General features: G+C 45.1%; 1 protein-coding gene across 1 annotated transcript in view; it reads left to right on the forward strand.

The window, feature by feature from the left end:
- Window positions 1-27,230, forward strand: part of LOC115154325 (transmembrane protein 211-like) — a 149,390-nt gene that overhangs the window by 5,399 nt on the left and 116,761 nt on the right. The window contains exon 2 of the mRNA XM_029700436.1: window positions 26,692-26,830. Within this exon, the coding sequence (XP_029556296.1) occupies window positions 26,692-26,830 (139 nt within the window). The remainder of the gene's footprint in view (window positions 1-26,691; window positions 26,831-27,230) is intronic.

Genomic DNA, 27,230 nt, shown 5'->3' on the forward strand with positions numbered 1-27,230 from the left:
GCTGCTTCATAGTAGGACAGCATCATAGTATCCCATGCTGCTTCATAGTAGCACAGCATCATAGTATCCCATGCTGCTTCATAGTAGCACAGCATCATAGTATCCCATGTTGCGTCATAGTAGCACAGCATCATAGTATCCCATGCTGCTTCATAGTAGCACAGCATCATAGTATCCCATGCTACGTCATAGTAGCACAGCATCATAGTATCCCATGCTGCTTCATAGTAGCATAGCATCATAGTATCCCATGCTGCATCATAGTAGCACAGCATCATAGTATCCCATGCTGCTTCATAGTAGCACAGCATCAAAGTATCCCATGCTGCGTCATAGTAGCACAGCATCATAGTATCCCATGCTTCGTCATAGTAGCACAGCATCATAGTATCCCATGCTGCTTCATAGTAGCACAGCATCATAGTATCCCATGCTGCTTCATAGTAGCACAGCATCATAGTATCCCATGCTGCGTCATAGTAGCACAGCATCATAGTATCCCATGCTGCTTCATAGTAGCACAGCATCATAGTATCCCATGTTGCGTCATAGTAGCACAGCATCATAGTATCCCATGCTGCTTCATAGTAGCACAGCATCATAGTATCCCATGCTGCGTCATAGTAGCACAGCATCATAGTATCCCATGCTGCTTCATAGTAGCACAGCATCATAGTATCCCATGCTGCTTCATAGTAGCACAGCATCATAGGATCCCATGCTGCGTCATAGTAGCACAGCATCATAGTATCCCATGCTACGTCATAGTAGCACAGCATCATAGTATCCCATGCTGCTTCATAGTAGCACAGCATCATAGTATCCCATGCTGCGTCATAGTAGCACAGCATCATAGTATCCCATGCTGCTTCATAGTAGCACAGCATCATAGTATCCCATGCTGCGTCATAGTAGCACAGCATCATAGTATCCCATGCTGCTTCATAGTAGCACAGCATCATAGTATCCCATGCTGCTTCATAGTAGCACAGCATCATAGTATCCCATGCTGCTTCATAGTAGCACAGCATCATAGTATCCCATGCTGCTTCATAGTAGCACAGCATCATAGTATCCCATGCTGCTTCATAGTAGCACAGCATCATAGTATCCCATGCTGCTTCATAGTAGCACAGCATCATAGTATCCCATGTTGCGTCATAGTAGCACAGCATCATAGTATCCCATGCTGCTTCATAGTAGCACAGCATCATAGTATCCCATGCTACGTCATAGTAGCACAGCATCATAGTATCCCATGCTGCTTCATAGTAGCACAGCATCATAGTATCCCATGCTGCGTCATAGTAGCACAGCATCATAGTATCCCATGCTGCTTCATAGTAGCACAGCATCATAGTATCCCATGCTGCGTCATAGTAGCACAGCATCATAGTATCCCATGCTGCGTCATAGTAGCACAGCATCATAGTATCCCATGCTGCTTCATAGTAGCACAGCATCATAGTATCCCATGCTGCTTCATAGTAGCACAGCATCATAGTATCCCATGCTGCTTCATAGTAGCACAGCATCATAGTATCCCATGCTGCTTCATAGTAGCACAGCATCATAGGATCCCATGCTGCGTCATAGTAGCACAGCATCATAGTATCCCATGCTACGTCATAGTAGCACAGCATCATAGTATCCCATGCTGCTTCATAGTAGCACAGCATCATAGTATCCCATGCTGCGTCATAGTAGCACAGCATCATAGTATCCCATGCTGCTTCATAGTAGCACAGCATCATAGTATCCCATGCTGCGTCATAGTAGCACAGCATCATAGTATCCCATGCTGCTTCATAGTAGCACAGCATCATAGTATCCCATGCTGCTTCATAGTAGCACAGCATCATAGGATCCCATGCTGCGTCATAGTAGCACAGCATCATAGTATCCCATGCTACGTCATAGTAGCACAGCATCATAGTATCCCATGCTGCTTCATAGTAGCACAGCATCATAGTATCCCATGCTGCGTCATAGTAGCACAGCATCATAGTATCCCATGCTGCTTCATAGTAGCACAGCATCATAGTATCCCATGCTGCTTCATAGTAGCACAGCATCATAGTATCCCATGCTGCTTCATAGTAGCACAGCATCATAGTATCCCATGCTGCTTCATAGTAGCACAGCATCATAGTATCCCATGCTGCTTCATAGTAGCACAGCATCATAGTATCCCATGCTGCGTCATAGTAGCACAGCATCATAGTATCCCATGCTGCTTCATAGTAGGACAGCATCATAGTATCCCATGCTGCTTCATAGTAGCACAGCATCATAGTATCCCATGCTGCTTCATAGTAGCACAGCATCATAGTATCCCATGCTGCTTCATAGTAGCACAGCATCATAGTATCCCATGCTGCGTCATAGTAGCACAGCATCATAGTATCCCATGCTGCTTCATAGTAGCACAGCATCATAGTATCCCATGCTGCGTCATAGTAGCACAGCATCATAGTATCCCATGCTGCTTCATAGTAGCACAGCATCATAGTATCCCATACTGCTTCATAGTAGCACAGCATCATAGTATCCCATGCTGCTTCATAGTAGCACAGCATCATAGTATCACATGCTGCGTCATAGTAGCACAGCATCATAGTATCCCATGCTGCTTCATAGTAGCACAGCATCATAGTATCACATGCTGCGTCATAGTAGCACAGCATCCCAGCATCATGCCCCCATGGCCATTAATAACTTACGGCCCTCGCTTCACCCCCTCCTGGCCGACACCCCTCATTGGTGTACAGATTATTCCGCTGATGCTCTTGTCCTACTTTTTAAAACAACTCCACCTCTCTCTCCCACACACATTTACACACACACTCACTTACACAAAACACACACAATATGCATCCCGAACACACAAAAACACATACACATGCACACACAAATATGCACACACACACATACAAACACACATACATATGCATGCATGCACACACCAAGCACACATACACACTCACACAGTAACTGCCCTCCCTCCAACATTCACACTACCACCCACAACCATCACCTTCTGTTCTCCTTTGTATATGACAGGTTAAAAGGCCCCCCTATCTCAGAAAAGATGGGGTCTGTGGAGTCCATCAGTGAGGGGCTGTGTTCAGCTGGCCTACAATGAGAGCTCACACTGATTTGTGTGTGTACAGAGCCCAGTAGAGGGGACAGAACAAGAAGGAGGGCTTTGGCTTTCTCACACGCCCTCTGTGGCTGGCCTAGATGTGCTCTGGATCTGTGGTCAATTTCTGTCCTCCCTCCATGTTTTAAAGCCCTGGTTGGCCTGCGCAGCCATCCAGCCTTGGCACTGAGGAGCCAGCCAAGCGATGTGCCAGGCTGCAGCCCTGACTGGCAGGCCTGATGGTGTCTGCTACGGTGGCAACTAGCTCTGGGATGGAATGAGTGTGTTAAACAAACAGGTTGAAAACACATGCACAGATGTAAGCCCTGATCTCATAGAATAGAACACAAACGTGATACAATGGAATTATACAGCAATTATAATATATTACAAAGTTATATAAGCAGTCAATATAATACATTTTATAAACAGAATTGCATAGTTTACTATAATATTAAGGAATGAACTGAAATGGAGGGGATTATTAGAATCAACCCTGATTATATCAAGTCATTTCTAAACCTCTCTCATAAGACTAACTGAGTTGTGTTGATGTTATTGTCCTCAAAGCAGCCTGAGTCCTGCCTGTGTGTTCTGGGGCTGCAGGCAGCAGTTGACAGGTTGGTAGGTTTCACAGGCTCATAGCCTGTGGCAAAAATGAGGGGACATGAACAACAGGTATAGGCCAATCAAAAGGTTCTTTATTGTAAACCAAAAACGTAACTTTAAACAGGAATGAGGTGTGGAAATGGAATGAGGTGTGGAAATGGAATGAGGTGTGGAAATGTCATAATGTAGGGTGTATGTAAAGTGCAGGGATGCATGAATCTGTGTGTGTGAATATGACTGAGTGGAAACTAAGTAAACCTACAAAGGAACAAACAAAACAGGATCATACCTGGAGGAGCAGGGAGAGAAGAGTGGTTAGTGAAGCAGTTTAATACCCTGAGCCCAGGTGGCTCCAATCACTAACGACCCTCCTCTGCCTGCAGGAGGAAACGCCCCTGCACTGCAGAGGAGGAGCCGTGACAGTCCAGGTGTTAGAGGTTGCCAGGTTGGAGGAAGTGTTAGCTAGGGGTTTATACTCAGACCTGCTGCTTGGTAAAGTGTGAAGGAGGAGGAGGTGGTGCTCGTCTCACCTGCCAGAAGAATTTCACTTAAGTTGTTAGTAGCTTAGTGTGCTTCCAGCAGCTGAAGGCTGGTATCCTCTGGCACTGCTGTAGATACTGGCACTGCTGGATTAACCTGGCCCTGTAGCATGCTGGATTAATCTGGCCCTGTAGCATGCTGGATTAACCTGGCCCTGTAGCATGCTGGATTAACCTGGCCCTGTAGCATGCTGGATTAATCTGGCCCTGTAGCATGCTGGATTAACCTGGCCCTGTAGCATGCTGGATTAATCTGGCCCTGTAGCATGCTGGATTAACCTGGCCCTGTAGCATGCTGGATTAACCTGGCCCTGTAGCATGCTGGATTAACCTGGCCCTGTAGCATGCTGGATTAGTGCTCCGTTTTGACACATCCAACTGCTGTGTGAATGGTGTGTGTGTGTCATCTATGTGTGAGTGTATCTGTGTGTGTGCGTGCGTGCGTGCATGCGTGTGCACTTCTACAAAGATTGTCATGGTTGCAATGTAGATGAGTCATGGCCAGTCTCCAGAAACAGTGATTGGAAAATGCATAAATTCATCCTCATCTTTTGTTTCTCTTCAGAAAATGGCAGGTTAATAAGCCTGAGATTCCCAGGGTTGAAAAACAAGTTTTAATGACTCCAACCTAAGTATATGTAAACTTCCGACTTCAGCTGTAAACCCCCCCCTAAACTTTCATAGTCCATAGCGACAGAATAAAGCTGGCTCTGAGTGGAAGTGGAATGCTCTTCAAATGGAATTAACTGAACTTTGGGGTGGGATTGAACAGTCCAGGCAATTCCTATTTATTTCTGCACTGTACCTATATGGCATCAGGGGGAGGAAGCAATGATGTGCTCCGCTTGAATCTGTTAGGGCCCTCTGCCTGCCCAACAAAATGGGGAGTCCAGCCCCCGGGTGTTATCAGAGGCTGCTGCTGCTACTGTAGGTAATACAATTATGGACGAGGCCTGTGTGTGTGTGTTGGTCTCTACTCTCGAGGTCCTGGAACCTATCCTTGTTTTGAGAGAGGAAATGAGAAGCATGGCAGCTTGCAGGTTGGGCGAAGCCAGGAGCCAAGGTCCCAGAAGGGCCCACATATTACAATGGCACGGGAGTTAATGGATTCCCTGTCACTCCGCAAGATATATACCAGTTACGCCCATGCACTTTCACAATGAAGAGTTGCAAAATCTCTCCAAATCGAAAGCACTCTGTCTGTCCTTTTCCTGGTGCAGCCTGAGGCTAAGGTTTTACTCCCTGTAGATTTACTGTTTGTGCTCACCAATGTCTCTATGTAATGTCTCCTCTCCTCCCCTCCACTCTTTCAGTAGGAGTAGGCCTCCGATTCATGGCTAATGGGATAGCTAGCTAATGGGATAGCTAGCTATGAGTTAGTCATCCCATTAGTGGTGAAAGGTATTTGTCCAGGAATGTGTAGCTCTACTATAGATGATGTTATGTGGCCTAATGATAGTAAGTGTGTCCCCAGCAAACCGGGAACATTCTTAGAACATTAAAACTTCTTACATCTAGATGTTCTGCTAGCGGAATGCCTAGCCAATATCCAATGGAACAGCGTGGCGCAAAATACAAAAACCTCAAAAATCCAATAATTTAAATTTCTCAAACATACGACTATTTTACACCATTTCAAAGATACACTTCTCCTTAATCCAACCACATTGTCCGATTTCAAAAAGGCTTTACAGCGAAAGCAAAACATTAGATTATGTTAGGAGAGTACATAGACCAAAATAACCACACAGCCATTTTCCAAGCAAGCATATATGTCAATAAAACCCAAAACACAGCTAAATGAAGCACTAACCTTTGATGATCTTCATCAGATGACACTCCTAGGACATTATGTTATACAATACATGTATGTTTTGTTCAATCAAGTTCATATTTATATCCAAAAACAACTTTTTACATTGGCGCGTGATGTTCAGAAAATGTATTCCCACCAAAAACTTCCGGTGAATTTACAAAAATACTCATCATAAACGTTGACAAAATACATAACAATTATTTTAAGAATTATAGATACAGAACTCCTTTATGCAATCGCTGTGTCAGATTTTAAAATAGCTTTTCGGCGAAAGCACATTTTACAATATTCTGAGTACATAGCTCGCTATTCAGACACCCACCAAGTTCGGGCAATCTAAACTCAGAATTAGTATTAGAAATATTGTATTACCTTTGCTGATCTTCGTCAGAATGCACTCCCAGGACTGAAATGTTGTTTTTGTTTGAAATAATCCATAGTTATGTCCAAACACCTCCGTTTTGTTCGTGTGTTCAGGTCACCATCCAAAAGGTAACGCGCGAGTGCAAATCGAGACACAAAAAGTCTAAATATTCCATTACCGTACTTAGAAGCATGTCAAACGCTGTTTAAAATACATTTTGATGGTATTTTTAACGTAAAATTGCGATAATATTCCAACCGGACAATAGTGTATTCATTCAAGGAGAAAATTAAAAACAGCGTGCTCGCGGGAACGCGCATATCCAATCTCTTTGTCCTCAGGCAGACCACTCAGTAACTGAGCTCCTATACTCTGCCCAGAGACAGGAGAAGGCTCAATCCACTTTCTGAAGGCTTTAGACAGCCAATGGAAGCCTTAGAAAGTGCAACGTAACAGCACAGATACTGTAGTTTCGAAAGGGACTAGAAAGAAGAACTACATTTCTCAGATCCTACACTTCCTGGTTGACTTTTTCTCAGGTCTTTGCCTGCCATATGAGTTATGTTATACTCACAGACACCATTCAAACAGTTTTAGAAACTTTAGGGTGTTTTCTATCCAAAGCCAATAATTATATGCATATTCTAGTTACTGGGCAGGAGTAGTAACCAGATTAAATCGGGTACGTTTTTTATCCGGCCGTGTAAATACTGCCCCCTAGCCCTAACAGGTTAAAGAACAAATCAAATTTGTTCTAAGAACGTTCTTGCAACATCAAGAAAATGTTTTCCACAAACATTCTATAATCATCGCCACGACTGGACAGTTTTTGTGTTGTGAGAACATTTGCCGCAACCTAACGAATGTTCTGGGGACTTTCACAGAATTTTTTGGGGTGTGCTGGGTCGTATTTCTGTGGCCCTAGAGAGAGGACTAGAACGGAACGGAGCTGAGTGTCGGTGAGAGACAAAAGCATACTGCTGCATTACAGAAAACGCCAGAGAGCTTTGTCTGGGTGGATTCTCCTGACCTGATTCTATTTCTTACACAGAGAGACATCACAGAATGGATTGTCATGCATACACACACACATACCAGTGGCGGTCGGTGTCATTTAAGATGAGGGAGGACGATCATTTTTTTAATGAGCATGGCCTTATTTCTATTACAACATCTTGGAAGACTGTCATTCATATTCCATTCACCCAGCTCAATATAACATCGATAGGTTTAGGCTATTACATGATACTCTAATTTTCCCTATACCCATCATGAGGTTGCTACAACCTAGCCTATGAAGGAAAGTTTAAAACGTTGGTGCACAGGTTGAGAGAATTATGAGTAATCAAGGTGAAAGACAGTGCCACATTCAATACCGCCTTGCACACTCTTGCCTGCATCAAGCTGATCTAGGATGTAATCATTAGTCCAACAGTTGCAAACAAGAGTTTCTATTGGACAAATTCAGGTATGTTTATCCCCATTTTGTTTCGTTTGCGTCCATTTAAGAAATGTTTTTCAACAGAATCGGCAGAATGAATACACCCTTGATTACATGCAAACACAGGTCACTTTCATAGCAGCCACATAAAAACAGCATGATCGCTTTGCTCATTAATTCCTTCTCACAGTCTTGTCCCGTCGCTGCAACTCCCATACGTACTCGGGAGAGGCGAAGGTCGAGAGCCATGCGTCCTCCGAAACACGACCCTGCCGAGCCGCACTGCTTCTTGGCACACTGCTCGCTTAACCCGGAAGGCAGCCGCGCCAATGTCGGAGGAAACACTGTCCAACTGGCGACTGCATCTGCGTGCACTGCGCCTGGCCCGCCACAGGAGTCACTAGTGCGCGATGGGACAAGGACATCCCTGTCGGCCAAACCCTCCCCTTTTTTGTGGTCGGTCACCCTCTCTAAGCACGAGTGGAAGTGCACCATCCCAAAATGCACTGGATGTGTAATACAGCGATCTAGGAGGAGATGGAGAAGGGGCTGGAAATGATTTAGACAACAGATGATGAGGTGTCCTTTGACAGCTCACCTTATGAGAAATCAGGTGTGTGTGGTAAGATGCTTCTGTCTGTCTCTCACAGACAGAAGCCTAGTGGTTAGAGCTTTGGGCCAGTAACCAAAAGGTTGCTGGATCAAGTCCCTGAGCTGACAAGGTAAAAATCTGTCATTCTACCCCTGAAAAAGGCATTTAACCCGCTGGTGCCAAAACTAATGGCTACAATTTACATCCATCCTGTTGTGGCACTTGTGAATGAATTCAATTCTCTATAGGCTTGACACCATTTTGCTCCACCCTCTCTATGTGTGTATGTCTTTTAGTAGGGTTTGGATAAAGCAGAACTCAACTTTCTCTTGTACATTTGTGGACATAGGAGAATAAAATAATCATTTTTTGCTGTCAAGGTCCATTTGTTCATAGTAGTGCATGGTGAACAGGTTTACCTGTAAGCAAAGCCCCAGTTCCTTAGAGCCCATTCATTCCCAACTGAAATCTCATCTAATGCCGGTTTGGTCTTCAGTCAGTCAGTGGTCTGTGTCTGGCTGATGTTGAGCCAGTTCAGAGGGCAATCCAATTTCAAACCAATTTAGCTCATGTGATTGAGAGAAGCTCAGGCATTTGTCAGTGGGGTCAAATTGTTATAGGCCTGGGATTTAGGATTTGGGGTCAGGATTTGTGGCTTTGAGTGAATTTGGTGGTGAAGGCAGACATATGGGGTAGCAGGGGGTCAGTAGGCTTTGGGTGGGTGTGATAATAGAGGCAGACACAGGGGAGGTGCAGGGGGGGTCAGGTGGCTTTGGGTGAGTGTGATGATAGAGGCAGACACAGGGGGGGTGCAGGGGGGGTCAGGTGGCTTTGGGTGGGTGTGATGATAGAGGCAGACACAGGGGGGGTGCAGGGGGGGTCAGGTGGCTTTGGGTGAGTGTGATGATAGAGGCAGACGCAGGGGGTGCAGGGGGGGTCAGGTGGCTTTGGGTGGGTGTGATGATAGAGGCAGACACATGGGGGTGCAGGGGGGTCAGGTGGCTTTGGGTGAGTGTGATGATAGAGGCAGACGCAGGGGGGTCCGGTGGCTTTGGGTGAGTGTGATGAAAGAGGCAGATGCATTGGGGTGCAGGGGGGTCAGTAGGCTTTGGGTGAGTGTGATGATAGAGGCAGACACATGGGGGTGCAGGGGGGGTCAGGTGGCTTTGGGTGAGTGTGATGATAGAGGCAGACACATGGGGGTGCAAGGGGGGTCAGGTGGCTTTGGGTGAGTGTGGTGATAGAGGCAGACACATGGGGGTGCAGGGGGGGTCAGGTGGCTTTGGGTGAGTGTGATGATAGAGGCAGACACATGGGGGTGCAGGGGGGGTCAGGTGGCTTTGGGTGAGTGTGATGATAGAGGCAGACGCAGGGGGGGTCAGGTGGCTTTGGGTGAGTGTGATGATAGAGGCAGACGCAGGGGGGGTGCAGGGGGGGTCAGGTGGCTTTGGGTGAGTGTGATGATAGAGGCAGACGCATGGGGGTGCAGGGGGGGGGTCAGGTGGCTTTGGGTGAGTGTGATGATAGAGGCAGACACATTGGGTTGCAGGGGGGTCAAGAGGAGTAACACAGGGGGACTGAGATTTAACCTGATGCCTACAGTGTGATGGATGAAACAGGTGGGCCTGAAGGAGATACAGAAGGATGGAGCGATGGAAAGAGAAAGAGACAGAGAGAGATGGAGAGACATAGAAATGGATGCAGGTGTTCTCTTATTAGACATACCACCAGGGGACCAATCCTTTGTATGTATCCCTATGTGGCTGTTACGTCATATACTGTACAGGCAAATCTCACTCACTTCTTATTTCAAAACTAGAATGAGAATTGGGGCAAAAGAAATAGCTTTATGTAACTTGTATTTTGCTGGCTGAATTCAACCCACTGCAGAAATTGCATCAACTCTGTCTCTCGCATCCTCGAATTAGTATCTTCCTCTGCTGAATTTTTACTCTTTGCTTTTGTTATATTTAAGACCCTCTGATCAGCAATTCCCAGGTAGAAACAGATCTGTGTCTTACTAATCAAGAACAGGGATGGAGGGATGGAGGAAAGGAGGTAGAGAAAAAATGGAGAGAAACTGAGAGAGATAACGAGAGAGAAAGAGACAGAGAGAGAAATAGGAGAGACCGACAGAGAAGGATGGAGAGGGAGAGAGAGAGAGCGATGTAGAGAGTGACTCAGGAAGCTGCTGAGTCAGGCTGTTCTGCGTGTCTGCTGTCCATTTGTCTACCAGCATGTCATCCCACCGCCTGCCTCCATTGTAGACCCAGAGGGTAGTTTATGTATTGATTTAACAGGCAACGCTCAAACATTTCTTTTTCCATAAATGAAAGATAGCTCACTTGACTTGATGCATGGAGCCAGATTCAGTTTGTAGCCGTAAGCTGGTCTCCATCAGTAGTCACTGCACAGAGGCCAGGGATAATGGAGGAAAGCAAGAGGGGAAAAGAACACTTCAGCACTAATGCTGTAAATCACCCAACAAATGTTGCACAAGGTTGATGTACTGTAGCCAGCGTCTAAAAGAAGGAGAACAGCATTTATTTTTGATTATATCATCTTGAATTATAGATGTGTCATGCCCTGACCGTAGAGAGCCTTTTTATTTCTCTATTTGGTTAGGTCAGGGTGTGATTTGGGTGGGCATTCTAGATTATTGTATTTCTATGTTGGCCTGATATGGTTCCCAATCAGAGGCAGCTGTCTTTCGTTGTCTCTGATTGGGGATCATATTTAGGCAGCCTTTTCCCACTGGATTTTTGTGGGATCTTGTTTTTGTTAGGTATCTGAGTAGCCTGCAGAACTTTACGTTTGTTTTTTTGTATTTTGTTGTTTTGACGGTGTTCATTTTTAATAAAGGAAAAATGTTCGCCTACCACGCTGCACCTTGGTCTCATCCTTCAGACGAATGTAACAAGATGATTTAGGGAGGCCCATGTGGGCCCGCCATGGCTGTCTCTATAGAAATTGGATCTAGCTCTCTCTCTTTCTCTCTACCTGATGAAAAATATCAAACATGATTTTCGGGGTACTCTTCTAAAGCGCTCAAACATAAAGTGCTTCAAAGCCTTTTTAAACATCTTTAAGAGTCAGGCAATTCCTGCAGCTTGAGAATAAAACATTTAATTCTTTAGGAGTAGAATTCTGTAGAGTTAAATAAACACTATATGTAGGTAGAGGGACACAACCTGTTTAGCTGATATTTGAAATATATGCAGCTAAATGTGCAGTATGTCTACCTATTGTTGTCAGAGCAACTCAGGAAGCCTGGCAAATTAAGCTTTTGAAAATATGATTTGCTGGAGGCGTTTCTGTAATCCATCCTTGCTCGTTTGTTATCATGACACGTTCAGGTAATAACCACAAGTGTAGAGCTGACTCTGGTCGTTTCTGAGGTCATCTACGGCAAGGAGTTTGTTTGTAATCTATTCCATTTTTTGTACCAAAAACTTTGACAACAACTTAAACAAGACAACCACTAATGATTAACTCTTAAACACAATTGCCTAAAATAAAATGAGTGTTCCCAATTATTTTGATTTCAAACTACAAAAAAGCCCGTAGTTAATCCACTACCAATTCACTCATGTTCTGTGTAGATCACAGTAGGGGATAGTGCAGTGGTTATAGTCTGTCAGTAACGGCTGGATAAGATTTGTTTATTCCCAATCTATCCCATGCCTCTGAACACAAGTTAACTCTGATTAATTAAGCACCCAGCACATAGTGACAAACCCCTCCTTTACGACTAAGGTTCCACAGCGTATTGTTGTTCAGTTGCATCATTTCCAATTGAACATTGAGAAGATTGTCTCTCTCTCTCTGTCTCTCTCTCTCTCTCTCTCTTTCTCTCTCTCTCTCTCTCTCTCTCTCTCTCTCTCTCTCTCTCTCTCTCTCTCTCTCTCTCTCTCTCTCTCTCTCTCTCTCTCTCTCTCATAAGGAAATTATGTTACAAGCTGATGCAACTTTGTTTCAAACCCAGCAATTCAGTTAATTTACCTCTGTGTAGAGCATCCAACCTCGAAACATGTATAATGTTATGTTCTTAATCTCATACATTAGATTTTTGAAAGTATGACGGACTACAAGGTTCTTCTTTGTAATGTTTTTTGATTTTTGATTCATTTTGAAAAAGCAAGCAGGTGTCTGAAACTTTCTTCTTTACTATCCTGGACTTATAGGAAGGATCCTTACATTGATTTGGGTTAGAGAGTTGATTGCCGTTGAACATGTTGCTATGTACAGGTAACTGCCAAAATATGGGAAACACTTCAGTAAATGAGGGATACAAAGTATATTGAAAGCAGGTGCTTCCACACAGGTGTGGTTCCTGAGTTAATTAAGCAAGTAACATCCTGTCTGTCTGTCTGTCTGTCTGTCTGTCTGTCTGTCTGTCTGTCTGTCTGTCTGTCTGTCTGTCTGTCTGTCTGTCTCAGTCACCAGATCTCAACCCAATTGAACACTTATGGGATGTTCTGGAGCAGCGCCTGAGACAGCATTTTTCACCACCATCAACAAAACACCAAGTGATGGAATTTCTTGTGGAAGAATGGTGCCGCATCCCTCCAATAGAGTTCCAGACACTTGTAGAATCTATGCCAAAGTGTATTGAAGCTGTTCTGGCAGCTCGTGGTGGCACAACGCCCTATTAATACACTATGTTGGTATTTCCTTTATTTTGTCAGTTACCTGTAGATGGATGATAGTTTTATCCCAGCTAGTCTGTTAGCTGCTTTAATAAGCAGTAGTTGTGTTGTGGAGGCCAAGGCTGATATAGTAGCGTTTCCAGTCGCTATGGTATTGTAGTGTGTACATGAATTCTGAAATGTGCATTGGGGACCAGTGGTAGGCCACGTCACGCAGCAGCTGCCTGGCAGTGTGAGTCTGGGTGGACAGAGCATGAGAGATTCGCTCAGTGACAGCCTCAACCCTCCACAGTTCATCACACATTCTCTAACCATCTGTCTCTGTACTAGGCTGACAAATCTCTGATCATTTTTGACTGGTTGACAAAATTCTCATATAGTTTTCTCTCATAAACTGAACATTTTCTCCAGAGTTTTGTTCCGACTCACTCAAAAGAGCGGTTTGATGTTTGACTCTTGTAGCGCAGAACCCAGAACACTCCTGTCAGATGACTTCTTATCCTACATTCTACCTTTAGAAAGCTTTGTAGTGATTATTACAAAGTTCTGTTACTACATGTTTTAGTGTGTATGGATGGAGATGGAGCCTTTTATCATGTTTTTGATAATCCATTTAATTCATTTTTAAAGAAAGGGGGGAAGTCATGTGCTGTTTACCATAACTAACAGGGGTGGGTACAGTATGGTGAGATTATGCATATCTAATCAGGCTGTTGGTAAATAAAACACCCAGAGTGAAAACAAATGTTGTTACTATCAGACCTTCCAGAGCAAGGGAACATTGTATTTCTAAGTGTGTGGGTTTGTACAGTATTACAAAAACAACTGATGTGGATTGGAAAATAATTAGAATACAGTATCTTCCATTCCTTTACTAACTCACCCCTCTCTCTGCATCCCTTTCTTTCTGTATCTCTGTCCTCCTCTCACCGCTCTCTCCTCATCTCTCTCTCCTCCCCTCTGCTCTCTCTCCTCCTCTCACGCTCTCTCCTCATCTCTCTCTCCTCCCCTCTGCTCTCTCTCCTCCTCTCATCTCTCTCTCTTCTTCTCACCTCTCTCTCATCTCTCTCTCCTCCTCTCACCGCTCTCTCCTCATCTTTCTCTCCTCCCCTCTGCTCTCTCTCCTCCTCTCATCTCTCTCTCTCCTCCTCTCATCTCTCTCTCTTCCTCTCACCTCTCTCTCATCTTTCTCTCCTCCCCTCTGCACTTTCTCCTCTTCTCATCTCTCTCTCCCCTCTGCTCTCTTATCTCTCTCTCCTCTCCTCTGCTCTCTTTCCTCCCCTCTGCACTCTTTCCTCCTCTCTGCTCTCTCTCCTCCTCTCATCTCTATCCTCCTCTCAACTCTCTCTCCTCCTCTCATCTCTATCCTCCTCTCAACTCTCTCTCCTCCTCTCATCTCTATCCTCCTCTCAACTCTCTCTCCTCCTCTCATCTCTATCCTCCTCTCAACTCTCTCTCCTCCTCTCATCTCTATCTTCCTCTCAACTCTCTCTCCTCCTCTCAACTCTCTCTCCTCCTCTCATCTCTATCCTCCTCTCAACTCTCTCTCCTCTCATCTCTATCTTCCTCTCAACTCTCTCTCCTCCTCTCAACTCTCTCTCCTCCTCTCATCTCTATCCTCCTCTCAACTCTATCCTCCTCTCAACTCTCTCTCCTCCTCTCATCTCTATCTTCCTCTCAACTCTCTCTCCTCCTCTCATCTCTATCCTCCTCTCAACTCTCTCTCCTCCTCTCATCTCTATCTTCCTCTCAACTCTCTCTCCTCCTCTCAACTCTCTCTCCTCCTCTCATCTCTATCCTCCTCTCAACTCTCTCTCCTCTCATCTCTATCTTCCTCTCAACTCTCTCTCCTCCTCTCAACTCTCTCTCCTCCTCTCATCTCTATCCTCCTCTCAACTCTCTCTCCTCCTCTCATCTCTATCTTCCTCTCAACTCTCTCTCCTCCTCTCATCTCTATCTTCCTCTCAACTCTCTCTCCTCCTCTCATCTCTATCCTCCTCTCAACTCTCTCTCCTCCTCTCATCTCTCTCCTCCTCTCATCTCTATCCTCCTCTCATCTCTCTCCTCCTCTCATCTCTATCCTCCTCTCATCTCTATCCTCCTCTCAACTCTATCCTCCTCTCAACTCTCTCTCCTCCTCTCAACTCTCTCTCCTCCTCTCATCTCTATCCTCCTCTCATCTCTATCCTCCTCTCAACTCTCTCTCCTCCTCTCAACTCTCTCTCCTCCTCTCATCTCTATCCTCCTCTCAACTCTCTCTCCTCTCATCTCTATCTTCCTCTCAACTCTCTCTCCTCCTCTCAACTCTCTCTCCTCCTCTCATCTCTATCCTCCTCTCAACTCTCTCTCCTCCTCTCATCTCTATCTTCCTCTCAACTCTCTCTCCTCCTCTCATCTCTATCTTCCTCTCAACTCTCTCTCCTCCTCTCATCTCTCTCCTCCTCTCATCTCTATCCTCCTCTCAACTCTCTCTCCTCCTCTCATCTCTATCTTCCTCTCAACTCTCTCTCCTCCTCTCATCTCTATCTTCCTCTCAACTCTCTCTCCTCCTCTCATCTCTATCTTCCTCTCAACTCTCTATCTTCCTCTCAACTCTCTCTCCTCCTCTCATCTCTATCTTCCTCTCAACTCTCTCTCCTCCTCTCATCTCATGCCTTCCCCTCTGCTCCCCCTTTCATCGTACAGCTCAGAGTGCTGCTTAGTCTAAGAAATAAATCTAGCATAATTGTAGGATTCTGCCTCTGTATTCTACTTGCTGTTTGTAAGTGTGCCAGACATACATGCGTAGCTACATAGGTTTACTATAATTAGCACAATCACACATAGTTGACTTTGATTTATTTTGCTTGTTTATCAGGCAGATTTCTATCATTTCCACCCTCAACTTCGTGCAAATATGCCATTCTAAATGACTACTGTTCATATATCTGCTTGCTTTTTCTGTACTTCTATATTCTCATGTGTTTTTCTCTGTTCTCTGTTTAGCATGAGCCTCAAAGCAAAAAACAAATGCTGTGTTTGTTTGTTATCAAGAGAATTAGGGAGAAAAAAACTAAGTATCAATGAAATTAGTCCTCTATTGAAAGAGAAGAAGAAAAAGGAAGGAAGTGAGCCTGTGGTTCCTCTTTTCTCTCTCTTTAACAGCCCCGCCACTAACCTGGTATAAAAGAGGCTTTTTCAGAGGCTGTCGGCCAATCCCTTGGCTAGTCTGAGACTGGGACTGGGATGTCATCATTAACACAGCTCTGGGAAGACAGTTCACACCATCCATTTTTCTTCGATCGGATCTGACTGTCGTGTGATGTATTATTTTCTACAGTCCAATGGAGTGGGTAGGAAGGAAGGAAAAGAGTTAGAAGGAATGAGGGAGGGAGGGAGGGAGTTTGGGAGCTAGTCAGGTGAGAGAAGAGGTGGTTATTTTATCCGTTGTACCTGACCCTGTGCCTGCTTCCCCCTTGGACAATAACATCCATTTAATTGAGACTGGGGGAGATGGGTGGGGGAGAAGGGGCTTTGTGTGAGATGAGGTGGCTGTCTGCTAACGGGGTGTAAGCCCTCGGGTGGAGTATCACTCCTCCTTTAGAGAGCAGGCTTCAGAGGTTTGGGAGAGAGGGATGGAGGAAGGGGGAGAGAGAGAGAGGGAGGGAGAGAGAGAGAGAGAGAGAGAGGGGGTGTGATGGTGAGGGGGAGAATACTGTAGGCTACATGAAACAGTCTTACAACTATACAGCCACAACTATAGAGTTCTGATACAGCTGGACTAACTGAGCTTGTGTTTGAGAGTTATTAAGGCTTTTGCAGTGGTGATGTGACTAGATATGTGTGAGCTTGGCGGTGCTGTAGTGTTTTGATCAGTGTATTCTACAGTCATTTCCAATAGCAGTGCAGACGTGATGTGTATTGTGTAATGTTTAGTGTGGGTGGGACAGAGCTAACAGCTGGGTATTTGATTACGGTCATATCGTCCTTGATTAGCCTATGTACACTGCTCAAAAAAATAAAGGGAACACTTAAACAACACAATGTAACTCCAAGTCAATCACACTTCTGTGAAATCAAACTGTCCACTTAGGAAGCAACACTGATTGACAATAAATGTCACATGCTGTCGTGCAAATGGAATAGACAACAGGTGGAAATTATAGGCAATTAGCAAGACACCCCCAATAAAGGAGTGGTTCTGCAGGTGGTGACCACAGACCACTTCTCAGTTCCTATGCTTCCTGGCTGATGTTTTGGTCACTTTTGAATGCTGGCGGTGCTTTCACTCTAGTGATAGCATGAGACGGAGTCTACAACCCACACAAGTGGCTCAGGTAGTGCAGCTCATCCAGGATGGCACATCAATGCGAGCTGTGGCAAGAAGGTTTGCTGTGTCTGTCAGCGTAGTGTCCAGAGCATGGAGGCGCTACCAGGAGACAGGCCAGTACATCAGGAGACGTGGAGGAGGTCGTAGGAGGGCAACAACCCAGCAGCAGGACCGCTACCTCCGCCTTTGTGCAAGGAGGAGCAGGAGGAGCACTGCCAGAGCCCTGCAAAATGACCTCCAGCAGGTCACAAATGTGCATGTGTCTGCTCAAACGGTCAGAAACAGACTCCATGAGGGTGGTATGAGGGCCCAACGTCCACAGGTGGGGGTTGTGCTTACAGCCCAACACCGTGCAGGACGTTTGGCATTTGCCAGAGAACACCAAGATTGGCAAATTCACCACTGGCGCCCTGTGCTCTTCACAGATGAAAGCAGGTTCACACTGAGCACATGTGACAGAGTCTGGAGACGCCGTGGAGAACGTTCTGCTGCCTGCAACATCCTCAAGCATGACCGGTTTGGCGGTGGGTCAGTCATGGTGTGGGGTGGCATTTCTTTGGGGGGCCGCACAGCCCTCCATGTGCTCGCCAGAGGTAGCCTGACTGCCATTAGGTACTGAGATGAGATCCTCAGACCCCTTGTGAGACCATATGCTGGTGCGGTTGGCCCTGGGTTCCTCCTAATGCAAGACAATGCTAGACCTCATGTGGCTGGAGTGTGTCAGCAGTTCCTGCAAGAGGAAGGCATTGATGCTATGGACTGGCCCGCCCGTTCCCCAGACCTGAATCCAATTGAGCACATCTGGGACATCATGTCTCGCTCCATCCACCAACGCCACGTTGCACCACAGACTGTCCAGGGGTTGGCGGATGCTTTAGTCCAGGTCTGGGAGGAGATCCCTCAGGAGACCATCCGCCACCTCATCAGGAGCATGCCCAGGCATTGTAGGGAGGTCATACAGGCACGTGGAGGCCACACACACTACTGAGCCTCATTTTGACTTGTTTTAAGGACATTACATCAAAGTTGGATCAGCCTGTAGTGTGGTTTTCCACTTTAATTTTGACTGTGACTCCAAATCCAGACCTCCATGGGTTGATAAATTGGATTTCCATTGATTATTTTTGTGTGATTTTGTTGTCAGCACATTCAACAATGTAAAGAAAAAAGTATTTAATAAGATTATTTCATTCATTCAGATCTAGGATGTGTTATTTTAGTGTTCCCTTTATTTTTTTGAGCAGTGTATAATGTGGGGATGCTATTTTATTACTCCTTATGGAGCAATGAGAATTGGCCAAAAAAGTAGGCCAATTTCTTAACGTTTTATCTTAGCAGTGTATATGTGACGATGTGTCTAAGGAAATGTAGCTCTTGATCTATTAAAAACTAAATGTAGTTGATCGAATAAAGACTGCAAGGGCTGCAATGCTTCCTGATTTTAAGTGGAGGCTGAGGAGACAAAAGAGCTGTGTTGAAGAATAATATGGCTCTAAAATAGCAGCTGAAGTTAGCTCTGTACTGTGGCCCATAGCCATCCTCTCCACAGCCTTATGTAACAGCCATTCAATAGGTTTCTATAGCTCTGGCATCAACATAAAGACATCACATCTCCTGTGGGATGCTGATGCTGTATGCACGCTCAGTCCTTGCTACTGCTGCTGCTTCTACCACCCACACCAACACATATTATGGAAATGTTCAGAATATGCATCTCTCCATCAGGGACTTCTCATAGTTCATTGCAGGGGGAATCCAATACATTATTTCCACATTGGTCTTGATCAGACATTGCCCAAGTTGTGCGGTACCTTCAGCTTCCTGCAGAGGTGGTTTTGTTCCTGACCTTGCATTTAGGCCTGTAAACTCAGAGAAGGTACTGAATAGCAGTCTGGAGTTACATTTCTGTGATTTGCTCAAAGAAGTAAAAAACTGCAATAATGCATCAGCATTAGGGGAGACAGTATGGAGAGCAACTAGACCCACTCACCTGCAGTAGGAGGCCATGAAGAGGCCGTGTCGGTCCTTCACCCATTCCAAAGCACACAGACAGTGGCGTCCAATGGGATTCCAGGCAGCAGGTGGTGGTAAGTGACCCTGACAAGAAGACAGCTGCCTCCAGAGTGGAGCCAGGCCAGGGAAACTGTAGCTGAGGCCAGAGTGGAGCCAGGCCAGGGAAACTGTAGCTGAGGCCAGAGTGGAGCCAGGCCAGGGAAACTGTAGCTGAGGCCAGAGTGGAGCCAGGCCAGGGAAACTGTAGCTGAGGCCAGAGTGGAGCCAGGCCAGGGAAACTGTAGCTGAGGCCAGAGTGGAGCCAGGCCAGGGAAACTGGGACTACAAGGGGGAAGAAGGGGCTGAGTTCTGGAATGCACTCCTCAGGCTGTGTGGATGCAGTCCTAAAGAGGGCCTCTGTCCCTCGGTCAGTGGCTTTGCCCTCCTGCTTTTATGTCCTGTACAGCTGTAGAAAGGATTAGGCAGCCTGTAGGGGAAGGCTCTGAGAGGCCACTCCACATGTCTGACTGGGGTATACATGCATGTACACATGTAGACGCACACACACACGGGGGTCTGGGTTCGAGAGTGGCTCTGCTCTGTGGGTTGAACTTGACTTTTTGCCCCCTCCACCAACACCAACACCCCCACCTGATTCTGTCTCTTACTGCCTGCTGAGGGGAGGGACTGACCGGGGGCAAACTGCTGGGAAAACAATGAGGAGAGAGAGAGTTCACCCCACTTCATTCAGCCAGTGAGAAAGTTGGATGGCTGACTTTAGATTCCCGCTGTGTGTTTTGATTAAAGCGTGTCACCTTACCAGCAGGGCCTTATTTCAGCCACGAATATAGTGGATTCCTTATGACAATGATAGGCAGTTTAGTATTACCCCCGCTGACTTCCCCTGAATGGGATGGTTAGTTTCCCCCTTATGGGGGAGATTATGGGAAACTCCACTCCACTCGGCTCTATGGGAACCCAACCCCTACTGCTAAACTAGGCCTGAAAATACATGTCACAGATTAGCATTCCAATCAGCATTCACCTTCAGCATGTTATTGAACAGGGTAATTACTGTGGAACAGGATCTGAGGGAAGAGGGACACCGTAAATCAAATTAATGACCGATTACATTTCGTAACCGTCGACCATCCTATGTTATAACATGTTAACTTCACCAGTTATTATTCAATGAGGACAATAAACATTTGCAGACGCACCCATTTTCTGAGGTGAATTTTAGGAATTTGCCTGTTGTATCCATGTCTGGTTTCAAGGGAAACTGAAGAACATTCCCACATTCCCATGTCCTCTTCATAAGTGCCTTCTGAATGTCATGTTCTATCTGGGGTTTGGCTGTCCTCAACATATCAATGAACACTTCCTCTACTTGTCAGGTCATTAATCTCCTCTGCCCTATCCCTCATTTCCCTCCATCTTGTATTCTCTCAGCATGGGCCCTTGGTGTTGGCTTTTGTCAGTCGTTCAGGGGACTGTCTGACACGACACACACAGATGCACACAAACCTCTGTCTCCACTAGGCGACTGTCCCCAAGTAAAGATCAATGAGGAGATATATGTATTATTCAGCACGTTCATTTAGGGGACTGGCGGTATTTGTGTGACCATTTTGGCAGGGTTATAAGGATTGTCCGGAAAATTATGAAGTTACAAGACAAGTACTGAGTACCAGGGAGTAAGAACAACTGATTAAACGAGAGAAAGAGAGAGAGAGAAAGTGTGCTAGAGGGAGAGAGAGATGAGGGAGGAGGGGCCCGTCCCAGCTGTGTGTGTGTGTGTGTACGCGTCACCTACAGAGCCATAAACAAGCCTCACTCAGCCTCTCTCAGGGTAAAGGGATCTTTGTGTAAGTGTGTGTGGGTTAGTATGTGTGTGTGTGTGTGTGTGTGTGTGTGATGTGACAGTGTAAAGTTATGTTTTGGAGGTGTGTGTGTGATGTTACAGTGTAAAGTTGTGTTTTTGGAGGTGTGTGTGACAGAGCTAATGGGCGACAGAACATTACAGCACAGCCGAGGCTCTGCAGACACAGCCGAGGCTCTGCAGACACAGCCGAGGCTCTGCAGACACAGCCGAGGCTCTGCAGACACAGCCGAGGCTCTGCAGACACAGCCGAGGCTCGGCAGACACAGCCGAGGCTCTGCAGACACAGCCGAGGCTCTGCAGAAACAGCCGAGGCTCGGCAGACACAGAGAGATGTCAAGGCTGACACTTACTGTGGTTGCCAGCTACGCTGTTTCTTCACTGAATGCTGATGTGCCCAGGGTCGAGCTAGCCAGTGGAGGGACGGAACTAAAAGGAAGGTGTGGAGAGAGAGAGAAAGGAAGAGAGGGAGAAGGGGAGAGAGAGACGACAGGGAGAAAGAGAATACCGCCCAGCATAGCTGCTGTGCTTTGGGTCTGTGTCATCCCTTACAGTATGCAAAACAATAACAGTTTACATACAACAGCACCCACACGTCAGTTGACTACCATAACAAACTCATCACGTCTTCATGCTTATCAGTTAGGCTGCAGCAGGTATGCACTCACTTTACCCAGAGTCCTTTATACAGGTGATGCTTTAGATTGTCAAGAGGCTGGGTTGTTTATGTCAAGGGTATGTATGTATGTATGTATGTATGTATGTATGTATGTATGTATGTGTGTGTGTGTGTGTGTGTGTGTGTGTGTGTGTGTGTGTGTGTGTGTGTGTGTGTGTGTGTGTGTGTGTGTGTGTGTGTGTGTGTGTGTGTGTGTGTGTGTGTGTGTGTGTGTGTGTGTGTATGTGTGTATGTATGTATGTATGTATGTATGTATGTATGTATGTATGTATGTATGTATGTATGCAGAGAGCATTAATGGGCTGGTCTTTATGCTGCTGTTATAACAGCAATAAGAGGTTAGGATGTGTACTTTCACAAGCTCCATGGAAATACTATTGTGATTCTTTCATTGGAGGGAGGACAGGTTTTTTTATGGCTGCAACAGCACTTATGCTCAGCGCCTTCCAAACCACCAATTGTATAACTCCCAATTATACAATGAAATGTTATTAGCCTTTAGTGTGTAATCCTTGACTTCCTTGACTTCATTTGAAAAGGTTACCCATGGAGCCTCCACCTGAATGTTACTTTATTACCCAAGTCCCTTGGTTTATTTAGGGCATGTCTGCAGCAGTGCTGTAACTGGTATTACTCTCCAGTACAGGCCTTGGATGTGATATTGGATTTGTTAGGAGTAGGAAACCAATAAAACAGTCTTTATGACTGAGCCCCAGCCCTGACCATCGGGATGTGTGGGGCCGTGTGCTTTTGTGTTAGTGTTTTAGGATGTGTGAGAGTGAGTGTGTGTGGTTTAACATTTCTGTAGTCTTATACCACAGGGCTGACCACCCTGGGCCGGTGTTTCCTATAGATCTACTTTAGATGCGGAACAGCCACAGTGATAATAATGTCCTCATATAACAGCCTAGGCCTTCTCCTCATGTTCTCCACTGTCTATTCATTCTCCTCATGTTCTCCACTGTCTATTCATTCTCCTCATGTTCTCCACTGTCTATTCATTCTCCTCATGTTCTCCACTGTCTATTCATTCTCCTCATGTTCTCCACTGTCTATTCATTCTCCTCATGTTCTCCACTGTCTATTCATTCTCCCCATGTTCTCCACTGTCTATTCATTCTCCCCATGTTCTCCACTGTCTATTCATTCTCCTCATGTTCTCCACTGTCTATTCATTCTCCTCATGTTCTCCACTGTCTATTCATTCTCCTCATGTTCTCCACTGTCTATTCATTCTCCTCATGTTCTCCACTGTCTATTCATTCTCCTCATGGTTCTCCACTGTCTATTCATTCTCCTCATGTTCTCCACTGTCTATTCATTCTCCTCATGTTCTCCACTGTCTATTCATTCTCCTCATGTTCTCCACTGTCTATTCATTCTCCTCATGTTCTCCACTGTCTATTCATTCTCCTCATGTTCTCCACTGTCTATTCATTCTCCTCATGTTCTCCACTGTCTATTCATTCTCCTCATGTTCTCCACTGTCTATTCATTCTCCTCATGTTCTCCACTGTCTATTCATTCTCCTCATGTTCTCCACCAAAATCAGAATGGACCTTTTTGTTTTTACAATTTCACTCTTCAGTGTGACTTCAAATTGATTTTCTCCATCTCCATCTTGTTGTGCTGTTTCAGTGCTCTGCGTAATTATTCACATATAATTACAATCTATTTAGAAAGCATCTCTGAAAATGTCAGTGCTATTAGAACCCAATTTTCTACTAAGTAACTGTGCTCCAAGCAGCGCGTAGCATGCCACAATGCAGCAGTGGATAAGGGCCTCTCATGTCTTTCTTTCTGTCTCGTCTGTAAGTAAACGATGTGATGATAATGAGGTCATTATAACGTGTTTGTATCATCAACAGCCGAACACTTTCCGACACATGCTCGCCGAGAAACACACAATGTAAAGACTTGATTGATGTTGGCCGCATAGATTGAAATGTAGGTTTTGTTTGAAAGACGCCAACGGGGCAACAACTGTGATAGGCTTTATTAGTCTCGGGAATTCCTTTACATGGCAAGTGTAAAATGCCATGTGAATAAATCTATTACTGCTTCCCAGTTAATTTGCTGAATGAAACAAGATAGCCACAGAAACACACAAACAACTCTTCTGGTAGTGGAGAAATATACTGTAACCTGTAGCTCCATACAGTAAATGACTGCTTCTGCTAAGTGGGTATGTATTTTGGTGACTATAATACTGTGGTGAATAGACAGCCTTCCCCACTCCAGCCTTGCCCCCCCCCCCTCTCCTCTGCTCTATAAGGCCCAGCATATCTTTTTCATGTGTCACTGTGAATGTAAAAGAGCCCGGCAGGGAGGCAGCTAGGCTCTACACCAGGAGGCTGTGAGCCAAGCAGGATCCAGCAACGGGGGAAAGAACTCGACATTCCCACACATACATGAATATCATTTTAGTGAGAGAGGAAAAGAGAATAAAGAACATAATATTGAATGGCTTTTCTATGTCCGTTAGCCTAGTCTGCATACCTTCCTCTCACCTCTCATAATATCAGCAATGCAGCACCAGCACCTTCGTCATTACCATCATCGTCATCGTCACCATAATCGTAAATCACTGTTGTTCACTATTGATTATTGCTTGTATTGTGATCCATTAATAAAAGGCATGTTGATTTAACCCAGTGTAACAGCAGATATCTCCTTCTTTTCCTCTCTTACACCTCTCTTTTCCTAACTGACTCCTTCATCTTGATGGAGCTATTCAGCTGCACAATCATTTTTCTTGGAAGATAATGACACAATTCTAAAAAGGTTGCATATGAATTTCTTTCCACAATCACCAGACACACTTGTAAAGGACACTCCCTATTGTGACTGTGAGTGCCTTGAGTGCAATGTAAGAGCTTTCTAAATGATACTGTTTGAGAGGGAAGGCATTGACTGATACTCTATGTATGATAGATATAGAGAACTCATTGAATCTTAACCAAGTGATTCTGTTGTTGTTATTACATCTCTGCTCTAAAGAGAGTAAAGAGTAACTTCTCTCAGAACAGCAGGGTTGCTGCTTTTTCATCTAGCTCTCCTTTTTTTCTTACCTTCATCAAAAAATGAAGGCGACTGTCCCCATTTTCTCCGCCCCAAACTCGCATTACATTTAACATTTCAGTGATTTAGCAGACTCCCTTATCCAGAGCGACTTACAGTAGTGAATGCATACATTTCATACATTTTTTTCCGTACTGGTCCCCCGTGGGAATCGAACTCACAACCCTGGCGTTGCAAACACCATGCTCTACCAACTGAGCCACACGGGCTCAGTTGGACAAATCGCATGAACAATTGAATTACATCTTCTGTCAGGCATGGAGATTCTTGCTGTCTTTTTTTCACTCTATGTCAGAATGGGGAAACACATCAGGAACGATGCTAATGACACCTGTATTAGTGGTGTGATTCCCTCATGCATGTTATACATTTTTTGTGATCTCCGCGGCTTGAATGCTAATCACTCACGGAACTCGTTCCAACAACGTGTGTGTGTATGTATGTGTGTATGTATGTCTGGGGGGGTAGGAATAGATGTATGAAGGAGGACGTGCAGCAGCTTTATCAAAGCCAGAGACAGTCAGTGTGAGACAGTTAAGGCCTAATGAATGAAGAGACTCCTTGCTCACACACGCTTTTTCAGTTCTGCCCACAAATTTTCTATGGGATTGAGGTCAGGACTTTGTGATGGCCATTCCAATACCATGACCCATTTGTGACCAAGCTTTAACTTCCTGACTGATGTCTTGAGCTGTTGCTTCAATATATCCACATCATTTTCCTGCCTCATGATACCATCTATTTTGTAAAGTGCACCAGTCCCTCCTGCAGCAAAGCACCCCCACAACATGATGCTGCCACCCCCGTGCTTCAGGGTTGGGATGGTGTTCTTTGGCTTGCAAGTCTCCCCCTTTTTCCTCCAAACATAACGATGGTCATTATGGCCAAACAGTTCTATTTTTGTTTCAGCAGACCAGAGGACATTTCTCCAAAAAGTACGATATTTGTACCCATGTGCAGTTGCAAACCGTAGTCCAGCTTTATGGCGGTTTTGGAGCAGTGACTTCTTCCTGGCTGAGTGGCCTTTCAGGTTATGTTGATATAGGACTCGTTTTACTGGAGGTAAAAGGTATAGGAGGTATACAATTATTTTGGCGGATTTCTTTTGATTTTCCCATGATGTGAAGCACAGAGGCATTGCGTTTGAAGGTAGGCCTTGAAATACATCCACAGGTAAACCTCCAATTGACTCAAATTATGTAAATGAGCCTATCAGAAGCTTCTAAAGCCATGACATAATTTTCTGGAATTTTCCAAGCTGTTTAAAGGTACAGTTAACTTAGTGTATGTAAACTTCTGACCCACTGCAATTGTGATACAGTGAATTATAAGTGAAATAATCTGTCAGTAAACAATTGTTGGAAAAATGACTTGTGTCATGCACAAAGTAGATGTCCTAACCGACTTGCCAAAACTATAGTTTGTTAACAAGAAATTTGTGGAGTGGTTGAAAAACGAGTTTTAATGACTCCAACAACCTAAGTGTATGTAAACTTCTGACTTCAACTGTATACCTACTACACTTGTATGTGTCACAGTCACTGTTGACAATTTCTTTGGATAAAATCATCTGATAAAATGTTCTGTGTGTTTCAGACGAGTGCAGTGCTCTGTTCTGGAGGATGTGCTGTCCTGGCGGTCAGCTCCCTGTTGGCCATCATCACCATCTTCTTGCCCAGCGGAGGCTGTGAGAGGAGGATCTGTACACTGGCTGGATACATGCAGATGACTGCGGGTGAGTACAGAACAAACACTTCACAAACAACACACACACTTTCTATTACCTAGACGGTGGATTGATTTATTTAATCAATGGCTGACATACAAGTTCAAGGTGAATCATAAGAAGGTAATAGTTATGGTCCCGTGTGGCTCAGTTGGTAGAGCATGGTCTTTGCAACGCCAGAGTTGTGGGTTTGATTCCCATGGGGGACCAGAACAGAGAAAAAATGTATGAAATGTATACATTCACTACTGTAAGTCACTCTAGATAAGAGTGTCTACTAAAATGTAAATGTAAAATGTTATGAATGAAGTCCCTTGGTCACATCAGTGATTATCTTTTCTCTGCTTGGACCTTCTTTAGTGATCTAGATAGGCTACATGTTCATCATCAGTGTTCTCTATAGGTAAGA

This window comes from Salmo trutta, chromosome 19 (assembly GCF_901001165.1).
Source record: "Salmo trutta chromosome 19, fSalTru1.1, whole genome shotgun sequence".
NCBI lineage: Eukaryota > Metazoa > Chordata > Actinopteri > Salmoniformes > Salmonidae > Salmo > Salmo trutta.